Consider the following 20,552-nt stretch of genomic DNA (forward strand, 5'->3'; position numbering starts at 1 on the left):
CCCAAGGTACTAACTAGCTAACTGACTGGATGCCCATTAACCTTATAGCTCCTGTTGTGTGTGTTTATGTGTGTGTGTCTGTGTGTACAGAGAGACAGCCAGGTTCATAATGGATATGAGGAAGTTTTTTCGAAAAAGGAGCCACATTCAAGTAAAAGTGTAAGATCAAATGATTCATCAATAAAGGATAATGTTGGATCAGTGTTTCAGTATTTATATCCTTTATTAGATGTACATGTGGTTTGGTTATTTGCCTTTTGGATGAAAGTACACTGAGAGAGGACTTTTTATTAGTGATCTTAATAGTATTTTTTTAATCTAATTGAATACAATCTATTTGTGTGTGATTGTCAGTCCAAAGAGGGAGAGAGGAAAGAGGAGAACATGAGGAGAAAGTACAAGGTCAGGAAGAACCAGGTAAGAAAACAGACAGGGAATAGTGACAGGCAAAACAGAAACTGTTAAACTGGCAAAGAAAAAAAACCAACTAATTTTACTCATACAATCTGGAAGTTGTGTTCTCCCTATATTAAAGCTGCTTTACAGAATCTGCAAAACAAACTGGGTTGTCAGCCCTGGCACTGCATTACTATATTGAACTTCAGTCAGAGGAAGTCACGGTTGCCAAAAACTTTTTGAAGCTCAAGAGTGAGGCTGGTGCCATTCCAGATATGTTAACATTGTACAATCTTCTGGATAATCAGATCTTCCCCACACTGAAAACTGTTATTCAGGTTGCCCTAACAAACCCAGTTAGCAGCTGTAGCTGTGAAAGGTCTTTTAGTGTCTTGAGTCAGCTCCATACCTGGCTGAGAAGGACCATGGGTCAAAGCAGACTCCAGCACCTGGCTGTGATGTCAGTTGAGAAAGAGATGCTTGAGAGACTTGACCACCAAAATGTGATAGACAGATTTGCCAACCTCAAGGTGAGGCGACATAGGATAAAAGAAAAGAAAAAATCTGTAGAGCCATAGTAGTATCTGCAGTAAAGATTTTTTCATACATTGTATACATTGTACCATAGGCCAAGGTGTCTCAATTTTTCTAATTTTTTAATAATATTTTGTACATTTCACGGACTCTTCTAGTTTTGGAGTGTATTTTTTATGTATCTGTATTATATTATACATACACTTTAAAAGTGAATCTCTGTCCAAAAAATGCACGCAGTTTACTTTTTACTCACTATGAGCATCATTCATTATTCTCCCGCAGTAATTAAGGTTTGTTTTTGTTTTTTTACATTCCAATCCATTCTTCTTTGGCAGTAGTAGTCTTTAGCAGCATTTAAATAACCTTTATCAGATTTGATGGTTTTGTTACAGACTTTTCAAAAAAGTGTTTTGCTTTTCTTTCACAAATGTTGGGATTAAATTGTGTTAAAATGTACAAAACAGTGATGTCATGTTTTGTGACGAGGACCCAGGCACAGAGAGACTTGATGAGTTTTATGGTTTAATAAAGAAATTTGCAGACTTGCACAGAGAGGGTCAAATTATGATGACTGATAATGGAGATGAAGACAACAGACGATGAGGACAGGGAGGAACAGGGGTTTAAATGCACCAAGGAGACAGTCAGAGGGAACTCGGGACAACTGGAGACATTTAAGGATGCAGGAACTGACAGAGACAATGAAGAAGTCTCATCGTGACGAGTAAAGTTTATCTTGCCTGGATGGGCAGCTCTCTGGGTGCTCAGCACCCCCAAAGCTCTGATCCTAGAATCGCCCCTGATAGCCTGTATAATAAATAAATATGTAGCCCACTAAGTATACAATCCAGAAAGCTACACAACATGGGGCGGTTCATTTACAAATACAAGTCTAACTTAAGTTTCACACTTTTTTTGTTAGAAAAAAAATCAAGTTGTTACACGCTTAAATTACACAAAATGTCAGAAATCTGCACTGTCATGAACAAAATTTTAAACCAAATTTTTCATGATTTCTTGGATTAACCCACTGAGATCTAAAATATAACCGGCCATTTTTGACTCCTTTTGATTTCACATTTGTATTTCACCTTTAATTTTTTTCATTTTATTTTTTTGTCTTGCCTTGCTTGGTATCATTCTTTTCAGCTCAACCTCACGAGTTTACAGTTGTTTTTTCATTGACATACTGTATTAACACAACTCATCTGAAATCACACAAAAAACATAAAATCCTAGTCATAGTTTCTTTTTTACTGTAAAAATCACAGACATGTTGAGTAAATTATTTTTATAAGTTGAAATGCAAATATAAATGTACATTTTGAAAATTTCTGCACACATTTTGTAAACATATACAACTATTTATCTAAAAATGCAGCCAGTACACCTGGCGTTTTTTAATTTTGTGCAACCAATTAAAAAAAACTACTATAACTAAAATGAGAGAACAATCAGGTGTCGCAATAAGATGCCCAACAAATTATTTGTTCCAGTAAAAAAAAAAACTGTTTGTCCGCCACAAGACAGAGGAGAACACCACAGGGATAAACCTGCAGGCCTGACAACAGGAGGTGTATCCCTCCTGTTTTCCACCTAGAGACAGCGTTTACATTGCAATCTGCATTTGTGACAGTCATTAGTGCCCTCACTGACACACAAAACTACACAACAGACTAACTACACAACGCACACTACGCACTCCAAGCTAAACATCACAAATCTCCCCCATCTCAAAACTCGCTATCTCTCTCTCTGTCACTCGCTTGCTCTGTCTCTCTGCCCCCTCTTCCTAAACAACCAAATCCCACGTGTTGACTTTTTAAAAATTGGTCGACATGGTACATTTTTCTTTACTGTTTTCGCGCTGACCTTAGAAAATGCTTTTAAAACAAACAACAACAACAACAAAAAACTGTGACAATAGTATTTAGCAAAAAGCATGGCTTATATATTTTTTTATCATAACTCTGGATTTAGTGACCTGTCATTAAAATTTAAAAACCGGTGTATACTTTGAAGTCTGAACCTTCAACACTGGCTGAGACTGCAGCAGTTGCGGCTTAAATCAGTCATGTGATTTGGAGGTGGTGTCTGTGGACCCCAGAGGGTTAATAACACTCACCTTCATTTCATTTCCAGAGTGCAACAACCAACCACCTGTGTGAACTCTGAAATTCCCATGGTGTTGTTCAAAATGTGCTCTGACACAATCATAGGCATCGCTTGCTCCAAAGAAGCCGGTCTGCACTATGGTCTCAACCATTTGTTATTGGTGGAGGGGGGGAACACTATGCAATATATTCAGTTTTAGCATTTATATTCACTGTTAACTGTAACTACGCTAAAAGTGTTAATGCTATCTTATTTTAATAAACAACACTGTCATATGCAAAACTAGGGTGGCACTTGGGGTGGCAAGGGATCATTTTAGGGTGGCACATGCCCCTCTATGCCACCCTTCTAGATGTGCCCCTGTGTTTAAACAGCAATTTTTACATAATTTTTTAACCAGACGGGTTTGAAACGTGGTGATTTATGGCCTAGTTTTTCATACAATGGCGGCATCTAGTGAATCCTACAAGTACTTCCTACTTCCCGATCAAGCAAAGTGAAAGGAAAAACAGCAGCCTGCATTTTTTTTTGTTTCTTTTTTTACTATCCACGGCTTATGGATGCAGACAAAGAGGAACGATCCTAAAAGATGTGGTCTCTGTGATGTTTGGACACACTGAACTAGTACCATACTGATAAGATTCATGACGAAGAGGCGGACAGTTTTTAAGCTTTACTTTTCGGCTGTTTCTCTGATTCATGAGTAAAGAAAGCACACAGCCCTACCCTTTGGTTCCCATAAACTGCCTCCCCTCTATGGAGAAAAACTGTAATCTTATATAACTCAGTGAAATATTCAGAATCTAGACTTTTAATCTCCAGTGTTTCACCTTCCTGTTATTTTTGCACTAGATATCTGAAGGAATGGAAATGAACTGTAGATACATTGTGGTAAAGGGTCCTAGTCCCATGTCCTTGTGTTTAGTATCTCTTTTCTGTCATGTGCCTCCATGTTTGTTTCTTTCCTTGTTTCGAGGGTGAAGTGTTTTCACTTCTCTCGTCACCCTTCTGTATATATTCTGTCTGGTTTCCCTTTGTCCCTTGTCAGACTGTCTGTTCTTTTCATGTCATGTTCCAGGTTGTTCAGGTTTTATGATCTATGTCTCTACTGTTTAGTATTTTAGTTCTCCCAGTTTAGTTCTAGTTAGTTTCATCTGAGTTTCCTTCTGCCATTTGTTTTGTATTCTTCACCAGCCTTAAATAAACGGCTGGCTCTTGGTTAAGATGTAATTTTGCTTCCATGCATCTGCTTCTGGGTTCACACCACAAACTCCACAAAGTCTGCAGCTGCAGAATCTGACACCTACATAGGCTGGTTGGCATTTGTGTTAAAATTAAGAACTATGAGAGGTGAAGGAGGTTTTTCTCATATTTTGAAGACAAAAAAAAGAGAAAAAGGAATTTTAACAGGGAAGTTACTGTTTTTGACTTGGTGATATTACAGTGAAGCAGCTTTATTAGCAGGTGAGGCAAATGTCCTGCCGGAGAGAAAAGTTAGTAAGACATGTGTTATCTGTCCGGCTCGGATCGCTTCTTGTCTCCATTCAGATAGTTGGAAAATTACTCTTCACTTCACCACTGAAGATCATTCATGTGAGTCCAAGCTGGTGAAAAATAGAGAATACAATCTAGTTTCTTTCCCAAGGATTGGCTTCTTACCTCATCTTCTTCTGGTATCTTTTTCAAAGTATATAAATAAATAAATAAATACTTAAGCACAAACTGTGACAAAAAGAAAGAAAAAATATAAATATAAATTACATTAATTAACTTGAAAGTTTTGAAAGTTTTTATTTACTGAAAATGTTTTCAGATATGTAAAACTATATTTCCAGCAATGTTATTTATTGCCTTCACTCTTCTTACAGTAGTGTTTATTTCCTCATCATTTCCAGTACTCCACACTGTGGTTTTTACAGGGCTGGTTGTCAGCTGATGTATATGTTCTAATGGTGACATCTAGTGGATCCTAAAAGCATTAACAGAAAGTGAAAGTGAAAGCAGCTCAGCCTGAACAGAGTTTTGAGAGACTGCCAAAAGAAAACAGTTTTTATATCTGGAGGCAGAGAGCAGCATCACACAGGTAAGATTATAAGGAAAAGATGGACAGTTTTCAAACTGCAGGAACTTCGTTTTAAGGTTGTTTCTAAATGTGACACGAAACCGTACAGACTTTTTACAGACCTGTGGTTTCCACATCGCCTCCGCACAGAGGTCACCAGCTGTTGAGGTGAACTGGAAATTTAAAATAACATCATAAATATTTATAAATAACTCACTGCGTTATTTCTAGCTCTTTAAACTTCAGGTTTAAACTTTCTGTCTGTCTGTTTGGAGATCCGCGTTTTATGGTAAATGACCCGCATGTGTAGGCTAACCCGAGGAGCTCAGTGTTTGTTAAATTAAGGTGGTATGAGAGGTAAAGGGCCTTTTTCGTTTCGACGAAAAACAAACCGGATTTTTCGTAAGTCATATAAACCCTTTGTTTACATTATTTTGAAACAAAGGGCTTCCTGTAACTTTGTGATGTTGTTGGTAAATAAGGAAGTTTTATTCGGATCAACAGCCCTGTACTTTGTCAAGTTCCAAATGCTACAAATTAAAATCTCCGGGATCATTAACACAAACAGTGTTAGAGACGCTCAGAGAGAAAACCGGAGATCTGTGGTTAGACCGCGTAGACATGTTTTTGGATCAAGCCTATAAACGCAGCTTTCTGTAAACGAGCCTCTCATGCTCAGTCATTTGGGAGCTAACCACGCTAACCACTGCTAGCTCGGGAATGCCTCTGTGTCCACCCGGAAGAGCTGGAGGCAGCCTCCACAACTGCCAGCTTATGGAAGTCGGTCACATGGTGGTGACAGTTATCCTCGTTTGTGTACAGCTGAACTGTTATAATGAAGTTTAAATTCAGATTTATAAGTGCAAAGTTTATCATTATCATTATTATTATTAGTAGTATTATTATTATTATTATTGTTATTAATTGGAGATGCAACAAGCATTTACAAATGAAACCTAACTCAACTTTTAGTGTGGGAGTAAAAATATAGCTCACACTTTTCAGTGCTGAAGACTTGCTGCTGATATCAGTGTCCTGATGCTGCAGACTTGCATTTTAATAGCAGCTTCATTTCTCTCATTTATTTTCTAACATGCAAGTTGTTTTTTCTTTCAAACGTGAAAGTACTGAAAATAAAAACTCTTTTGCACCATCTAAACTATATAAATATCTTCATATTTTACAAATGAATTTGTTTAGTTGTTAATAAAGTTCTTTCTGTATTCCAAATGTTTCATAAATATGTGACATAAATGTTCTAATGCTGTCTAAATTAATGTTAAATTATATCACCATAAAAAACTGATAAAAAGCTGATGATTTCTGACATATTTAAACAAGCAAAAATGTGATCTTTTTCAAAACATTGTCTACAAATAAATTTGCACATTACACCAAAACTACAGTTAACTAAATTCAACAAATAATTTATTCAACATCAAGTATTACGTTATTATGTGGAAAATAAAACAAAATATCAGACTCTAGTATCTCCCCCGTTAGATGCTTTTTCACTATAATTGCTGGACAACAACAACAAATGAGTATTTAAGAGTAATCCTGTCCTGGATTTTTCTCATTTTTTTCAGGCTGCTAATTCTCCTGCTGCTGCTATCTGGACGAAGTTTAAACCATGACAACACTAACCCAATGAAGTCCACCTGGTCTGCAACTCATCATACTTCCCATATCACCAGCCAGGATGGTAACCCCCTAGCTTGATCAGGTAGCTCCACAGTCAAACACAGTAACATCAGCATCAACTTTGGTGTATTAAACATCCACTCACTGGCAAGGGGCATCTTGTCCAGGATCTCCTCTCTGACTGTAAGTTAGACTTATTGACTGAAACATGGCAACAGACTAGAGACCTTTTCTCACGTAATGAAGCCACTTCATCTGTCTTTTTGAACCTGTCATACTTGCGGCATGGGGAAGAAAAGGGGTCTTGTGATGATCCATTGCAAGCCCTGGAAAGTTCTTCCTGTCTCTGTTCCCATCTTTCACTCATTTGAATTCACCACTTTAAAGTTCCCTCTACATACTCCTGAAATCATATATACTGTTTACCGACCACCTAAGCCAAAGAAGTATTTTTTTAATGACTTTGCTGCTCTTCTTACTCATTTCTCTGTACTTTCTTCTAACATGACAGTCCTTGCTGACCTCAACATTCATTTGGACAGTGATAATAACTCCCTTTCCAGACAATTCACATCCTCCTCTCCCTTAATGCATTAGGTGATATACAAGTGGATTGCTATGGGCTTTAACAAAGTAGACTGGGATTAACACTGGGGAAGCAGGTATGTAAGCAGGGTGCCAAGCTTGGTAGCATTGGAGCTGAACTGCATCTGTAAGACTGTATGCAGTCTCTGGGTGTCCTCCAAAATGAAGATAGATAGATATAGATAGATATATAGATGTATTTTTTGCCCCCCCCACACACACACCTTTTTTTGTGCCCTTAATCACTGTTCCTCTTCCCTGCTGTTTTTCTTTCCCTCCCTCTATTTCTTTCTCCTTATCCTTTCCTCCAGTCATGTCTGTCCCGTATGTAACAACTGAAAATAAATTGTTGTAAATCAATAAATAATAATAATAAATAAACAATAAAAAGGTCAATCAAATGGACCAATACGGCTGGGATGGTTCACTTGGTATAGTATCTTTCTTGGCCTTCAGACAATAATTCTGATGGCAAAAGAACCAAACGGGACAGGCGGCAAAAAAAGAAAAAGAAAAAAAAGCATGTGTATCTCTGTATTAACAAACATGCCATATTGGCACAGTTTATTTTTCTTATCATTGTTGTGAGGAGACCATAAATAGCATTTGCTTTTTTGTGTTGTACAGTTCATTTGCTGTTATGGATAAAAAGTGTCTTTTTTTTGTTTCAAAATAACTGATAACTATTCGCTGATAGCTGCCAACATCTGCGATTTCAGGGAGTAATAACTATTTCTTGTCAACCAATATCATTATCACTGTATATTGTTACAGCATTATTCTCAATATTATCAAATTGCTAATTTTATCGAGTTACAAGTCATTGTTAAGCTGTAAATATTAATTCAGTTTAAATTACATGCATATAAAACCTAATACATCAATAATATAATAACTGTAAACAGTTCAAATATAGTTAAACTTTTTAAATGAACATTTTTAAATTGGTATTTTGATCTCCAGGTCAGTGAAGTTGGGTCAGCGTGTACACATAAGGAAACATGGCCTGCACATCACAGTCCGCGTTAAACTATGTCAAGCATGCCAAACCCCATCTTATAAGTGGACTAAAGAATCTCTCTGTGATTTTGGAGAACTTGAAACAGAAAAAAGTTCTTGGTAAAGAAGAAGTCAGCAATATAAAGGCAGAGAAAACTGATGAAGACAAAATAAGAACAACACTGATCTCAGTCATAAAAAAAGGGGAAGCAGCCTGCTATGAGTTACTCAAGATTATTGACATGACAAGGAAGAGGACTTTAGAGAAACCGCTTCTTTCTCCTGAGGAAAACAGTGATGATGACACTGAGACCAACAAGTTTGATCTGCATCATTGGATCAGCTGCTTTTCCTTCAAGGAGGACACTCAAGTCGATACAAACTACTTACAAGGTATTTTGTAGTAAAATCTTGATTTAAAAAAATCTTTGATGTACTGATGAACTGCACTTTAATGCATTGCACAAATGTGTCTGGAAAGACAACTGATTTAATTCATAGTGAATTTGTTTTGTCACTGTTTTTAGGGCCAAGGTCATGCCACAGATATCAAGAAAAGTTAAAGTCAAAAGCAAAAAAAATATCAAATGACTTTTGGGCAGCAAGTAAAAAATGGTTTGAAGGAAACAAGAGACCTGATCTGTCATACACATCACTTGTATTAGACACAGAGGAAAGTGTTTGTCCATCTAAAATAAAAAAGATTAAAAAAAGGAAAAGCAAGCTGAGTCGCCCTAAAAAACTGAGGACATACATCCCTGAAGAGAAACCAGACATTTCCCCCAGTGAGCTGCTGAAAACAGATAGAAACATTCTCTTGGTTGGAAAACCTGGAATTGGAAAGACAGCATTGACTCATGAAATGTTGAGACTCTGGGCAGAAGGAGAAAGCAAAGAGCTTGATTACATGTTTTACTTTGACATGAGGGAAACAGCACACATTGCAAATGCCAAAAATTTGGAGGAACTTCTTTTCAGCTTTTCTTGTGGTCCAGGTGAAGGCAAAGATGAGGTCTTACAGGACATAGAGAGTCACTCTGACAATGTTACAATCATTTTTGATGGACTCACAGATCTCTCTTCACCAGTGGTGGAGAAACTTCTGAACAAAGACCTGCTGCCGCTCGCAAAGATCATCATAACATGCAGACCAGATGATGAGGATACAAAGTTGTTTTCTGGGAACTTTTACAGAGTGGAGGTCAAAGGCTTTAGTGAGCAGACTATAAAAACATACTTATCTGCAACACTCGGTGAAGATCAGACGAAGGTTTTGAGTAGCGTGGAGTTGGTAACTCTTTGTCATGTCCCCATGTATGCACTGATGATGGCTGTTTGCTTTTCATCAAAACATGCTCCACAGCCATGTACAATAACTGAGATATACATCAATATTGTTCGATATTGCCTTCAGATAAACAGCAGAACTAAGAACCAAAAGCTGAATTCCTTCATCAAAACCAAGACAGAAGAAATTCTGTCTCTGGCTGAAGCTGCTTTTCTTGCAACCCAACAAAAAACTGTGAACCTGACAGACCTGACCTGTGAAGACAGCTGTGTCCTGTCCTTCCTGAAACCACTTCTTATCAAAGTGGCCCCGACAGAAACAATAGCCACATATGCATTTCTCCATTACACAGTGCAGGAGTTTTTTGCAGCACTGTGGATCCTGAAGAATCCTGATAAAATCAGAGATGTTTTTCAGCAGTGCCTCACAGAGGAGAAGAAACACTTGAAACATCTGATCCCCTTCATGTGTCGACTGTTGAATGAGAAGAGCCCAAGTTTGATGAAGCATCTGATTCCAGATCAGGACCTGAAGAATACATCTAACTGGTTCTTCAAGGAGCTGATAAACACATTTCTTCCTCATCTGTGTGAGCAAGAAGAGGCTGATGCTGAGGACATACTGTTCTTATGCCAGTGCTTGTATGAGTCCCAGAGTCCTGAAGCATGCATCTACCTTCTGGACAAACTGGAGTACCATCTTGACCTCAGTGGAGAGACTCTGGATCCTTACCCTTGCTGTGCTGTGGCCTATGTGGTCACTCAGTCAAAGGAAAGGAAAATAAGGCTGAACCTCGAGGATGTGATGATATCAGAACAAGGAATGAGACAGCTGTTTGGATGCTTTAAAAATGTCCAATGGTAAGAATGAACATGTAGTTTTAGGGTTATATTACTGCTTAGGTTACAGCCTGTAATAAGACTTATATTCTTGGTTAGTTTTACAATGAGGTAATGATCTCTTCTTTCAATTATAGGTCTGGCCCTCTGCCTCGACAACTTTGGGAGATTTTTCTTATCAGTGAAGAGCAGATGGACTTTGAAACCTTACTCAGTCTAGATGGAAACCTTCACCTTCCAGTTGATGGTGAAAAGCAGCTTTATGAAAGAGCTGTGGAAGTCATGCAGAGGATGCCTACAAAGGTTAATGTCTGCCTCTACTGGGACAAGGAAACTCCTGCCTGTCACAGTCAGTGTGAGTCTCTGTTAAAGGCTTTCCCGTTCATCAGCTCAGTCAGGTATGTAGCTTTCTCTTTCAAATATTTATGTACCTGCTTATTTTTATAGTCTGTGACTGTTAATTTTTTTTTTTTTTAAAGTTATGACTTATTTTGTGGTGGCATGTAAAACAATAGGAAAGGAGCTTTAAATCTTTAACTGAAAGCTGGACAATGTGATTAAGTCTTACATTTCATAGAATCCGAGAGGCCTCAGGCTGGGCTCATGGTGCTTGTTGAATTTTTGTTAGTTTTAATTTCATTCATGAAACCCAATTCTGAAAAAGTTTGGAATTCAGGGATGCTATTTAAAATTTACATAAAAACAAATTGGAACTCTCATAAACCCATATTTTATTCACAATAGAACACAAAACCTATTAAATATCAAAACCTGTTGTGAACCAAACAAAATCTAACATTTTAGTATCACAGTAGGATGACAGAGTCGCCAGGTGCAGCACCCTCGAAGACCACACATAGGGACTCCAAGAAATCCGGGTACTCTAAACTGTAAGCGCAGATGATAATCAGGACCTGTTTCCCGAGCAAAGGTGCAGGGAACCAAACCCTCTGATCCACCAGGAAAAACTCCAATGTACACGCAGCACGCAGAGGACATACTAAAAAACCCACCCCAGTCTGCATCCTCTCATTAAGGGCAATTCCAGATTGAGACAGTCCAGCCCCTCTCCGGGTGACTAGCTCTGGAGCCCAAGCCATGTGTTGAGGTGAGCTGTCTCTGGCACTTACTCAGCATCCTTACCTCACCAGAGACGTAAATTTTCATGTCCCACTGGCTAGTCTCGGTAGCTGGGGATCGGTTTGCCAATGTCGCCGCGCCTTGCAGTCGCCCAGCACACACTGCATCTGACTCCTTCAGTGCCTCATGTAGATAGTGGCAATACAAGAGGGTGAGCCCATGTTCTTTTTGTGAGCTTTGTCTATCCGGACCCCACAGATTTAGGCTCATCTACCAAACTTTTGCCCTTGGGCATATTCCCTGTGCCTTGCAGCAGGGTGGGGCCCCTTTGACCCTATCCCAGGCAGGGTGAACTGTTGCCTAGGTCTTTCACTCATAGGGATTTTTCATCCGGGTCCTTTCGTCCCCATCACTAATTGCTTCCTTCCTCTTGCTCAATCACATGGCTGCCTGTGTCTGAGTTTTATTCAACAACTTTTATTTGATAATTTGGGCACTGGCAACTAGGGATGGGTATCGTTTAGGTTTTATCCGATTCCGGTGCCAAACTGGTACTTTTGAAACGGTGCTGGTGCTTAAACGGTGCTCGAACCGGTGCTTAAAGAATGGAGGACACAAACTTTGTCCAAAAACCTCTCATGTTTAGCTGTTTTTTTGTAAAAAGATAACAATGTTAGCCTTTTCTGCAGCTATAGGGAATATATGGTATCACTCTTGGCTGGAAACAGTACTTAAACAATGGAAAAAACACAAACTTTGTCCAAAAACCTTTCATGTTTAACTGTTTTCCACTTTTTCTTTGGTCATTTTAGCCTTTTTGGCCAGGGTGAAGTTAGTATCGGCCATCAAACAAGAAGACAGCCGCATGTAACTACTGCGGTGGTTGCTAGTTCACCTTACATGCATTAATTTAATAACGTGGTTAGCCCACTCAATGTAAATTACACACGAACAACATGAAGCTACTCACGCAGAGAAGAACGGCTGCTGCTGCCATCATCATCCGTCATCATTTCTGCTACACTGGCAGGGCTAGGGGCCAGGACTCTACTCTTCGGGTTCTTGGTGGATGTTGCTAACTCCGGGTCCGATAACAGGCACCACAGCCGCAGTAGATGTGCCCGGTGTGAGGTCTCGCAGCAAGCTATCAAATACGTTGCATTTCTCGGCTTTTAAAAAAATGCTATGCGTCGCCAGGTGTTTCAGCAGATTCAAGGTGTTACCTCCTTTGCACAGTATCACAGTATCACCTTAAAGCACTTGTTGCAGGCTGCTGAGTTTGCACCTTTTGCTGTGAAGTACAGCCAGACTTTTGACCGATTTGCTTTGGGCATTTTTAATCTGTAGCTCTGCTCTAAAAGAACGTACGTACCTGGGCCCGCCTACTATCCTCGGAAAGGTAAAATGATTGGCTAGAATCCAACGTGTATGACATTTCAGAAAAAAAAAGCACAGAAATAAAACACTGAAATGTGTGCCTCTTTTCGGTCTGGTTACTACCGTTTATGTCAGAGACCAGTGCCATTACCGGTACCCATCCCTACTGGCAACTCTGGTGCCGGTGTCCAATTTTAAATTGCCTGTAGACATTGAGGGTTCTGGGGAGGAGCAGTGCTGACACCAGCTTCTTCTACTTTTCTTTTCAACAGGTGCAGATTATTAGTGTTTTCTCCTCTATTTTTCTCTCCCTCTCTTTCTGTTAATTTTCTCCCCAATGTTTCTTTCTTCTTTTTCTTTTCCATCCCCCTGTCTTGTCCATTGTGGTTGTAATAACTCAAAATAAGAAATCCTAGTAAAGGTCTAAAAAAATTTGACTACCAAGTGGACAATTACAGCAAATGTTGTAATGCTTCAGTAGTGAAAATAAATCTGCTTGCCATTTTTTGGGCTTCAGACAACAATTGTGATTGGTACACTGCAGACGGGACAGGGGAAAAAGTTTTAGCCTTGGCCGATAAGGATCCGTGTGTGTGTGTGTGTGTGTGTGTGAGTGTGTGTGAGTGTGTGTGTGTGAGAGAGAGAGAGAGAGAGAGAGAGAAAGAGAGAGAGAGACTGGTTGCAGGAATTCAAAATAAAAAGAAATGTGTCGCCAGCCCATCATTATACATGATTCTGAATGAGAGAAATTGTATTAAGTATTTTTTTTAATTGTCAAACACAGAATCATAATTTATACATGATTTTACTGATATTTAACTTTGCTTAATTAAAATACATAAAAACTGAAATATAATGAGGTTTAAATTTAACCAATATAATGAAAAAGAAAATATCATCTATGAAATTATTCTAATAACATTAACATAATTCTAATAACATTGAGATTAACACAAATGTGTTTGTACATGTGAAATTCTCTGTTATTCAGCTTCAGAGGTCCAGAGTCATGGAGCCAGGAGAAATACCATGGGACACTGGAGAGGGAGCAGAAGAAGCTATTCATGGATTTATGCCTGGGAGCAGCACGTCATGATGGACCAAACTTCTACAATGTAGTGAAGATGCTCCTCCCATTGTTTCCTGTTAAAACGAACTTAGACAGCATCTTTCTTGATTTGTTTACATATGTGAAGAGCAAAGAGTTTTTAGGTGAATTTCAGGGTTTGAGGCCAGATTTCCAGTCAACTCCTGCAGTCTGGTTCATAAACCTCTCAGAGAGAAAGACCTCCATCCTCCTGGAAGTGCTGAAACTCCAACCAGAGAAGAAACAAGTGGAGCTGACAGGCTGCTCACATGAAGAGAGTGAAGTGAGGAGTTTCCTGCAGTGTCTGCCTTATATCTCACAGCTCAGGTAAATGTGTTGGATATCTATTTAAGTTAGCAGCTGCTCAATCAAGTTATTGTATGCCTTCAAGAATATTATCTGTTATATTTAGAATCTGTATGATTTCAGATTCGTTCCTCATTTATCAGAACATTCAGAGGAAATCAGATTCTTGGGAAATCTGATCTGTGCAGCAGCAAAGAGAGAACAGCAGGCAGGAGAGAAGATACTGGAGCTGTTATCATCAGTGTGCAGATACAAAGGATTCCCTCTTAAAGAGATATGGTGTGATTTACTGCTGGATCTGTACTGTTATAAGAACAAAACAGGCTTGAGTGTCCTTCCATCATTACAGTCAGTTTTCCAGTCAGCTCCTGCAGTCTGGTCCATAAACCTCTCAGAGAGAAAGACCTCCATCCTCCTGGAAGTGCTGAAACTCCAACCAGAGAAGAAACACGTGGAGCTGACAGGCTGCTCACATGAAGAGAGTGAAGTCAGGAGTTTCCTTGAATGTCTGCCTTATATTACAGAACTCAGGTAAATTGTCAGCATTTTTTTATTTGTGTTTCTCTGTGATGTTCTCTTCTTTATGCAGATTTCAATATTCCAAGAACATTAACATAATTTAAAGAAGCTATCAACTTAAGTCTGTCATTGAAAAAATATATATATATTGCCCTGATTTCAGTTTCAAGCCTCAAGCTTCACAACCTTCAGAAGAAACCAGGTTCTTTGTGAATCTGTTCTGTGCAGCAGCAGAGAGAGAACAGCAGACAGGAGAGAAGATACTGGAGCTGTTATCATCAATGTGCAGCTATCAAACATTCACTCTTAAACAGAAGTGGTGTGATTTCCTACTTGACCTCTACCCCAGTGTGCTTGAAATGGGCTTGAGTGTCCTTCCACCCTTGTGGTCAGTTTTCAAATCAACTCCTGCAGTCTGGTCCATAAACCTCTCAGAGAGAAAGACCTCCAATCTTCTGGAAGTGCTGAAACTCCAACCAGAGAAGAAACAGCTAAATCTCACAGGCTGGTCACATGAGGAAAATGAAGTGAGGAGTTTCCTTCAGTGTCTGCCGTATGTCTCACAGCTCAGGTAAAGTATTAGCTTTTACGTTTTTCTGTTTATTATAAGAGTCTTGTTGATGTACTTCAGCATTTCGGTTAACAGAACAAGGTATGAAATTTCATACTAGAAGCTAGGGATGCACCGATACCGTTACTGGTATCGGGGCCGATACTGTAAAATGCGTGTACTCATACTTGTAAAAGTTAACCGATACCATGAACCGATATTAACTTATTTCAATAATCAGAGGGTGGCTTGTCATTTTTGTTGTAGTTTTTTAGATTGTCCACTAGGGGGACATCCCGCGCTAAACAGGCACAGGGTTAGGCGAGTGAGAATGGCGGCTCCAGATAAAAAAGAGAAACTGGAGGCTGCTGTAGCTAGGCTAAACAAAATGTCACCGGAACAGCCAACTTTAACTCAGGTTTTGGAAAAGCGAGGAAAAATTTCAAGAGAAAATCCACGGGCAGTTAAAATAACAGAAGCTCTGACTCATTTTATCGCTCTGGATGACCAGCCAATGACGGTCATGGAAAACATAGGATCGCACCGTCTTCTCAGCATACTCGAACTGCGATATGAAATTTCCAGCCGCCCATACATCAGGGAGATAATAGTGCCTAAACTTTCTGAAGAGGTAAAGACAAGCAGTGTGTGCGCGATGTCAGTCCTCAGTTTAACGGCACAGTGGACTGATGATCCACGGGCAGATGAGGAGTTTGTTTGTCAATGCCAAATACTTTCGTTATTTTGTTTGTTTGTTTACAATATGGACACTCTGCAATAATTTAAGTTTATTTCATTCTCAAACCTAATTTGTATTTATTTTATTCCAAACAGAAGTGTTTATTTATTATTCTGAAAGCTCGAGACAGTGCCCAATAGTTCAGTGATATTTTGTTAAATTACAATGTGGAGACTCTGCAATAATTTAACAGAAGTGCTTATTTTTCACTTGAAATTTTTTTGTGGTCATCTTTATTAAGATTTAATTTTTTATCGGCAGAGAATAAAATAAAACCTGTCTTCCAATTCATTGCATTTGTGTGTGTGTGTGTGTGGTAGAAGTATCGGTTTTTGTACTCTGTATCGGCAAGTACTCAGATCTAAGTATCGGTATTGTATCGGTTTGAAAAAATTGGTATCATTGCAGCCCTACTAGAAGCATTAAAATATTTTAACTCACTTTCATACTACAGTTTTCATAAAATGTGCTCATATTCTTGATTTTAGTTTTAGTACTACATCATCAGAATCATCAGAAGCAGTCAGGTTCTTTGGGGATCTGTTCTGTGCAGCAGCACAGCGAGAACAGCAGAGAGGAGAGAAGATACTGGAGCTGATATCAGTGTGCACATATAAAAATCTCCCTCTGCAGGAGATGTGGTGTGATTTCCTAATGGACCTGTACTATTATACAACGAAAACAGGCTTTAGTGTCCATCCATCATTACAGTCAGTTTTCCAGTCAACTCCTGCAGTCTGGTTCGTAAACCTCTCAGAGAGAAAGACCTCCATCCTCCTGGAAGTGCTGAAACTCCAACCAGAGAAGAAACAAGTGGAGCTGACAGGCTGCTCACAAGAAGAGAGTGAAGTGAGGAGTTTCCTTCAGTGTCTGCCTTATATCTCACAGATCAGGTGAACTATTGTCTTTGCAATGTGTGTCTGTTTATTTAAAAAAAAATTTAATTTCTCAAGAATTTGCACTACTGTACATTTTTTTAGTGTGTAAAATAAACACATTTCGCACTGTTTAAGCAAATGTTTTGCTCTGTTTGTTAAAAATCCATATCTTACGGTTCATTCTTTCATTTCAGTGTTGTTCCTAAATTCTCGGAACCTTTAGAAGAAATCAGGTTATTTGGCAATCTGATCTGTGCAGCAGCAGCAGAGAGAGAACAGTGGACAAGAGAGAAGATACTGGAGCTGTTAACAGTAGTGTGCACATATAAAGGATTTCCTCTTACAGAAATATGGTGTGATTTCCTGCTGGACCTGTACTCCAGTGACTTTGAAATGGCTTTGAGAGTCCTTCTATCATTACAGTCAGTATTTTCAGCTCCTGCAGTCTGGTCCATAAACCTCTCAGAGAGAAAGACCTCCATCCTCCTGGAAGTGCTGAAACGCCAACCAGAGAAGAAACAAGTGAAGCTGACAGGCTGCTCACATGAAGAGAGTGAAGTGAGGAGTTTCCTGCAGTGTCTGCCTTATATCTCACAGCTCAGGTAAATGAATGACATGTTTCTAATTTATGTCAGAGTTGTCAAATTAATTTTACTATATGGACCTCATAAAGCCCAGTTTGATCTTAAGTGGACGATGCCATTTAAATTTTCATTTCTGTTGGTGTGAAGAAGTTACATGTTAAACTGTGGTTCTATATGATAAAGAAAAAGTTGGTGTGACAAAGAAAGAAATCTGTTAGTAGCACTCTTTTGACATAAAGTAAGAAATAAATGTGTAAAATTTCAGAAAAAGTTCTGGTAGCACATTGAAAATCTGGGGGTTGGCCAGTGCCCCCACTGGGCCCCTGTTGGCGGCGCTCTGCCAACAGCCATCAATAATGGCATATGAAATTAATCTTGCATGTACATTAATTTGTAATAGAATCACATTTTCAGTTCAAAAACTATATTTCTTTTTAGTTAAAAACTATGTCACATTTTCTTCCTCATGATTTCAGTGTCATACCTCAGTTGTCAGAGCCTTCAGAAGAAACCAGGTTCTTTGGGAATCTGTTCTGTGCAGCAGCAGAGCGAGAACAGCAGACAGGAGAGAAGATACTGGAGCTGTTATCATCAGTGTGCAGATACAAAACATTCCCTCTGACAGAGATATGGTGTGATTTCCTTTTTGATCTGTACGCCCATGTGAAGGACTATGAGACTAAAACAGGCTTGAGTGTCCTTCCATCATTACAGTCAGTTTTCCAGTCAGCTCCTGCAGTCTGGTCCATAAACCTCTCAGAAAGAAAGACCTCCATCCTCCTGGAAGTGCTGAAACTCCAACCAGAGAAGAAACAAGTGGAGCTGACAGGCTGCTCACATGAAGAGAGTGAAGTTCTGAGTTTCCTTCAGTGTCTGCCTTATATCTCACAGCTCAGGTAAATGAATTGTACTTTACATGATATACTCTACATATAGAGTGTTGTGATGTAAACTAGGTAAATTAATCAAAGCTTACTATATTAAAAAAATCGGATTTTGTTTTAACATTTAGATTATGCTTTTACAGCGTTGTACATTACAATAGAATTGGGCACCTGCATGTCAGCACTGGATGAACCAGAAGTTCCAAACAAGAGATTTTTTCATGACTCCAACACACATACTTAACTCTGCTGCTCAACACACAAATACATTTTCCCTACAAGTGTGGCACCATTTAAGAGCAAACACGCAGACTTCCCAACAGCTGGTAATGGCCATTTGAAAAGCTGAAGCTCCCGTTCATGTGTCAAAAATATTAACACAGTGCTTCAGAAACTCTGTGCTGAGGCTTGCTTCAGCTGAACAGAATCATGTGGTCAACGATATCTTAACTTCATTTGGCACATCACTGCCTCAGTAACTGATTCAATGGTTTATAAGGAATTGAATGGCGAGATTTGTGCTGCGTTTTGGTAATTTTGTGTGAGAGATAGCGAACCAGTGTGTGACACAATTAGAGACACAAAGCCAGGAAAAGAGGACACTCTGCCTATTCCTAAATAAAAAAACATCAGCAATTGTGCTCCCAGGTCTAAAATGTACATAAGAAATACAAGATATTATTATATTTATAATTATAGAAGTTATAAACGTACCTGTCCACTGGTTAATTACATAATCACATGGAGGCAGCAAGCATACTCCTAACGTATTATACGATTGTGTTGTACATTGTTATATATGGAGTTTTTGTTATTTGTCTTAATAAAAACACATCAAGAAGTCATAAACAAAATGAGAACACTCCGTGGTACATGTTTAAACAAGGAAGCCTTATTCACCATATCTTCAGTTCTGAACTGAAGAACTGAACTAACACAGTGAACAAGGTGTAAATTCAAGTGTGATGATAGATGATGATGAACTGAAGAAGCTTCTCGGATGAGAGGTGAAACGTCTTCAAGCAACTTAAAGAAATCCAGATGCTTTTCTTTCCAAGCTCCTTAGACTACGATGACCTGGATGACTGAGAACCTTCACAGATGTAAAGACAGATTCAAGATCTTAGCACAGAAGAGTTGACATAACAGGATCAGGGAATGAAAAGCAAACTGAGACACAAACTGGAACAAAGAAATCAAGATTAAGAAAAAGGAAATGCATAAAACGTTTAAAAAAATCGAAATAAGAATTTAACAGAAACTATTCAGTAGCAGACTAACAGATATTTAACAGTAACATAACTTAAACATTCATAAACCAAAACACTGGGTCAGCAACCAAGGACCATGAAATGGGCAGTCAGCACACCTTGATCCAGCCAAACATATCTAGTTCATAGAAGGTAGCAAAGGTAAGTGGCGAAAGCTAACACTAGCCAGAGCTTGGAGTCAGCTATACGCAGAGGTGGCAAAAGTTTAGAAATTATCTATTTAAATAGAAGTACGGATACTTGTTTTAAAAAATACTTTATTAAAAGTTGAAGTACTGATTCAACTTTGCCTATTAACAGAAATGAGTGGGGAAGAGGTTTAAGTGGTATTCAGCATGGGGGGAGTGGGACCTGAAAATCAGTTGTAGTGGCTCAGGATGGGGAAAAGAATCACATCTCAAAATATTTTTTAATGAGAGCAGTAGATTTTCTTAGTGTTGTTTCTTAGTGTAGAAATGATGTGATCAGCTGATCTGGGCTGCTGCTTTTCTGAGATTCACAGGTCTTTGAACTAAATTCAACAAGATGTAAGCAGATGGGTTTTTTTTTGGGGGGGGGGGGATGTTTTAGTTTTACATGATGTCAGGTACAGTTGGGAAAATGGGAATCAGCAAAAAAAATGTTATTGGTAGGTCAATCAGAATGGGCCTACAAAATTCCACTAAATGCATCTCTCATTCTCACTCACAGCCAGTGATGTAACAGGTCCAAGTTGTCATGTTTATCTTCAACAGTTTGTTACTGCATCTTTGTACATCCAAATCTCTGGGATGAACCAGGACATCGCTCCATGAAATAATGTTGAAATGTAT

General features: G+C 38.9%; 2 protein-coding genes across 4 annotated transcripts in view; both read left to right on the forward strand.

Moving 5' to 3' along the window:
* Positions 1–20,552, forward strand: part of LOC106098971 (uncharacterized) — a 242,365-nt gene that overhangs the window by 171,197 nt on the left and 50,616 nt on the right. The window lies entirely within an intron of this gene.
* LOC112843900 (nucleotide-binding oligomerization domain-containing protein 1) overlaps positions 5,053–20,552 on the forward strand; it is a 31,919-nt gene continuing 16,419 nt past the window's right edge. For 2 of the 3 annotated variants that reach the window (XM_025903230.1, XM_025903228.1), the window contains exons 1-6: positions 5,053–5,131; positions 6,700–6,836; positions 8,303–8,731; positions 8,866–10,486; positions 10,603–10,863; positions 13,914–14,336. In XM_025903230.1, the coding sequence (XP_025759015.1) occupies positions 8,341–8,731; positions 8,866–10,486; positions 10,603–10,863; positions 13,914–14,336 (2,696 nt within the window). In that variant the 5' untranslated portion in view covers positions 5,053–5,131; positions 6,700–6,836; positions 8,303–8,340. Of the gene's footprint in view, positions 5,132–6,699; positions 6,837–8,302; positions 8,732–8,865; positions 10,487–10,602; positions 10,864–13,913; positions 14,337–14,421; positions 14,517–20,552 lie in introns of those variants that run through there. The other variant, XM_025903229.1, reaches the window with a different exon arrangement.

The sequence above is a fragment of the Oreochromis niloticus genome, linkage group LG23 (genome assembly GCF_001858045.2).
Source record: "Oreochromis niloticus isolate F11D_XX linkage group LG23, O_niloticus_UMD_NMBU, whole genome shotgun sequence".
NCBI lineage: Eukaryota > Metazoa > Chordata > Actinopteri > Cichliformes > Cichlidae > Oreochromis > Oreochromis niloticus.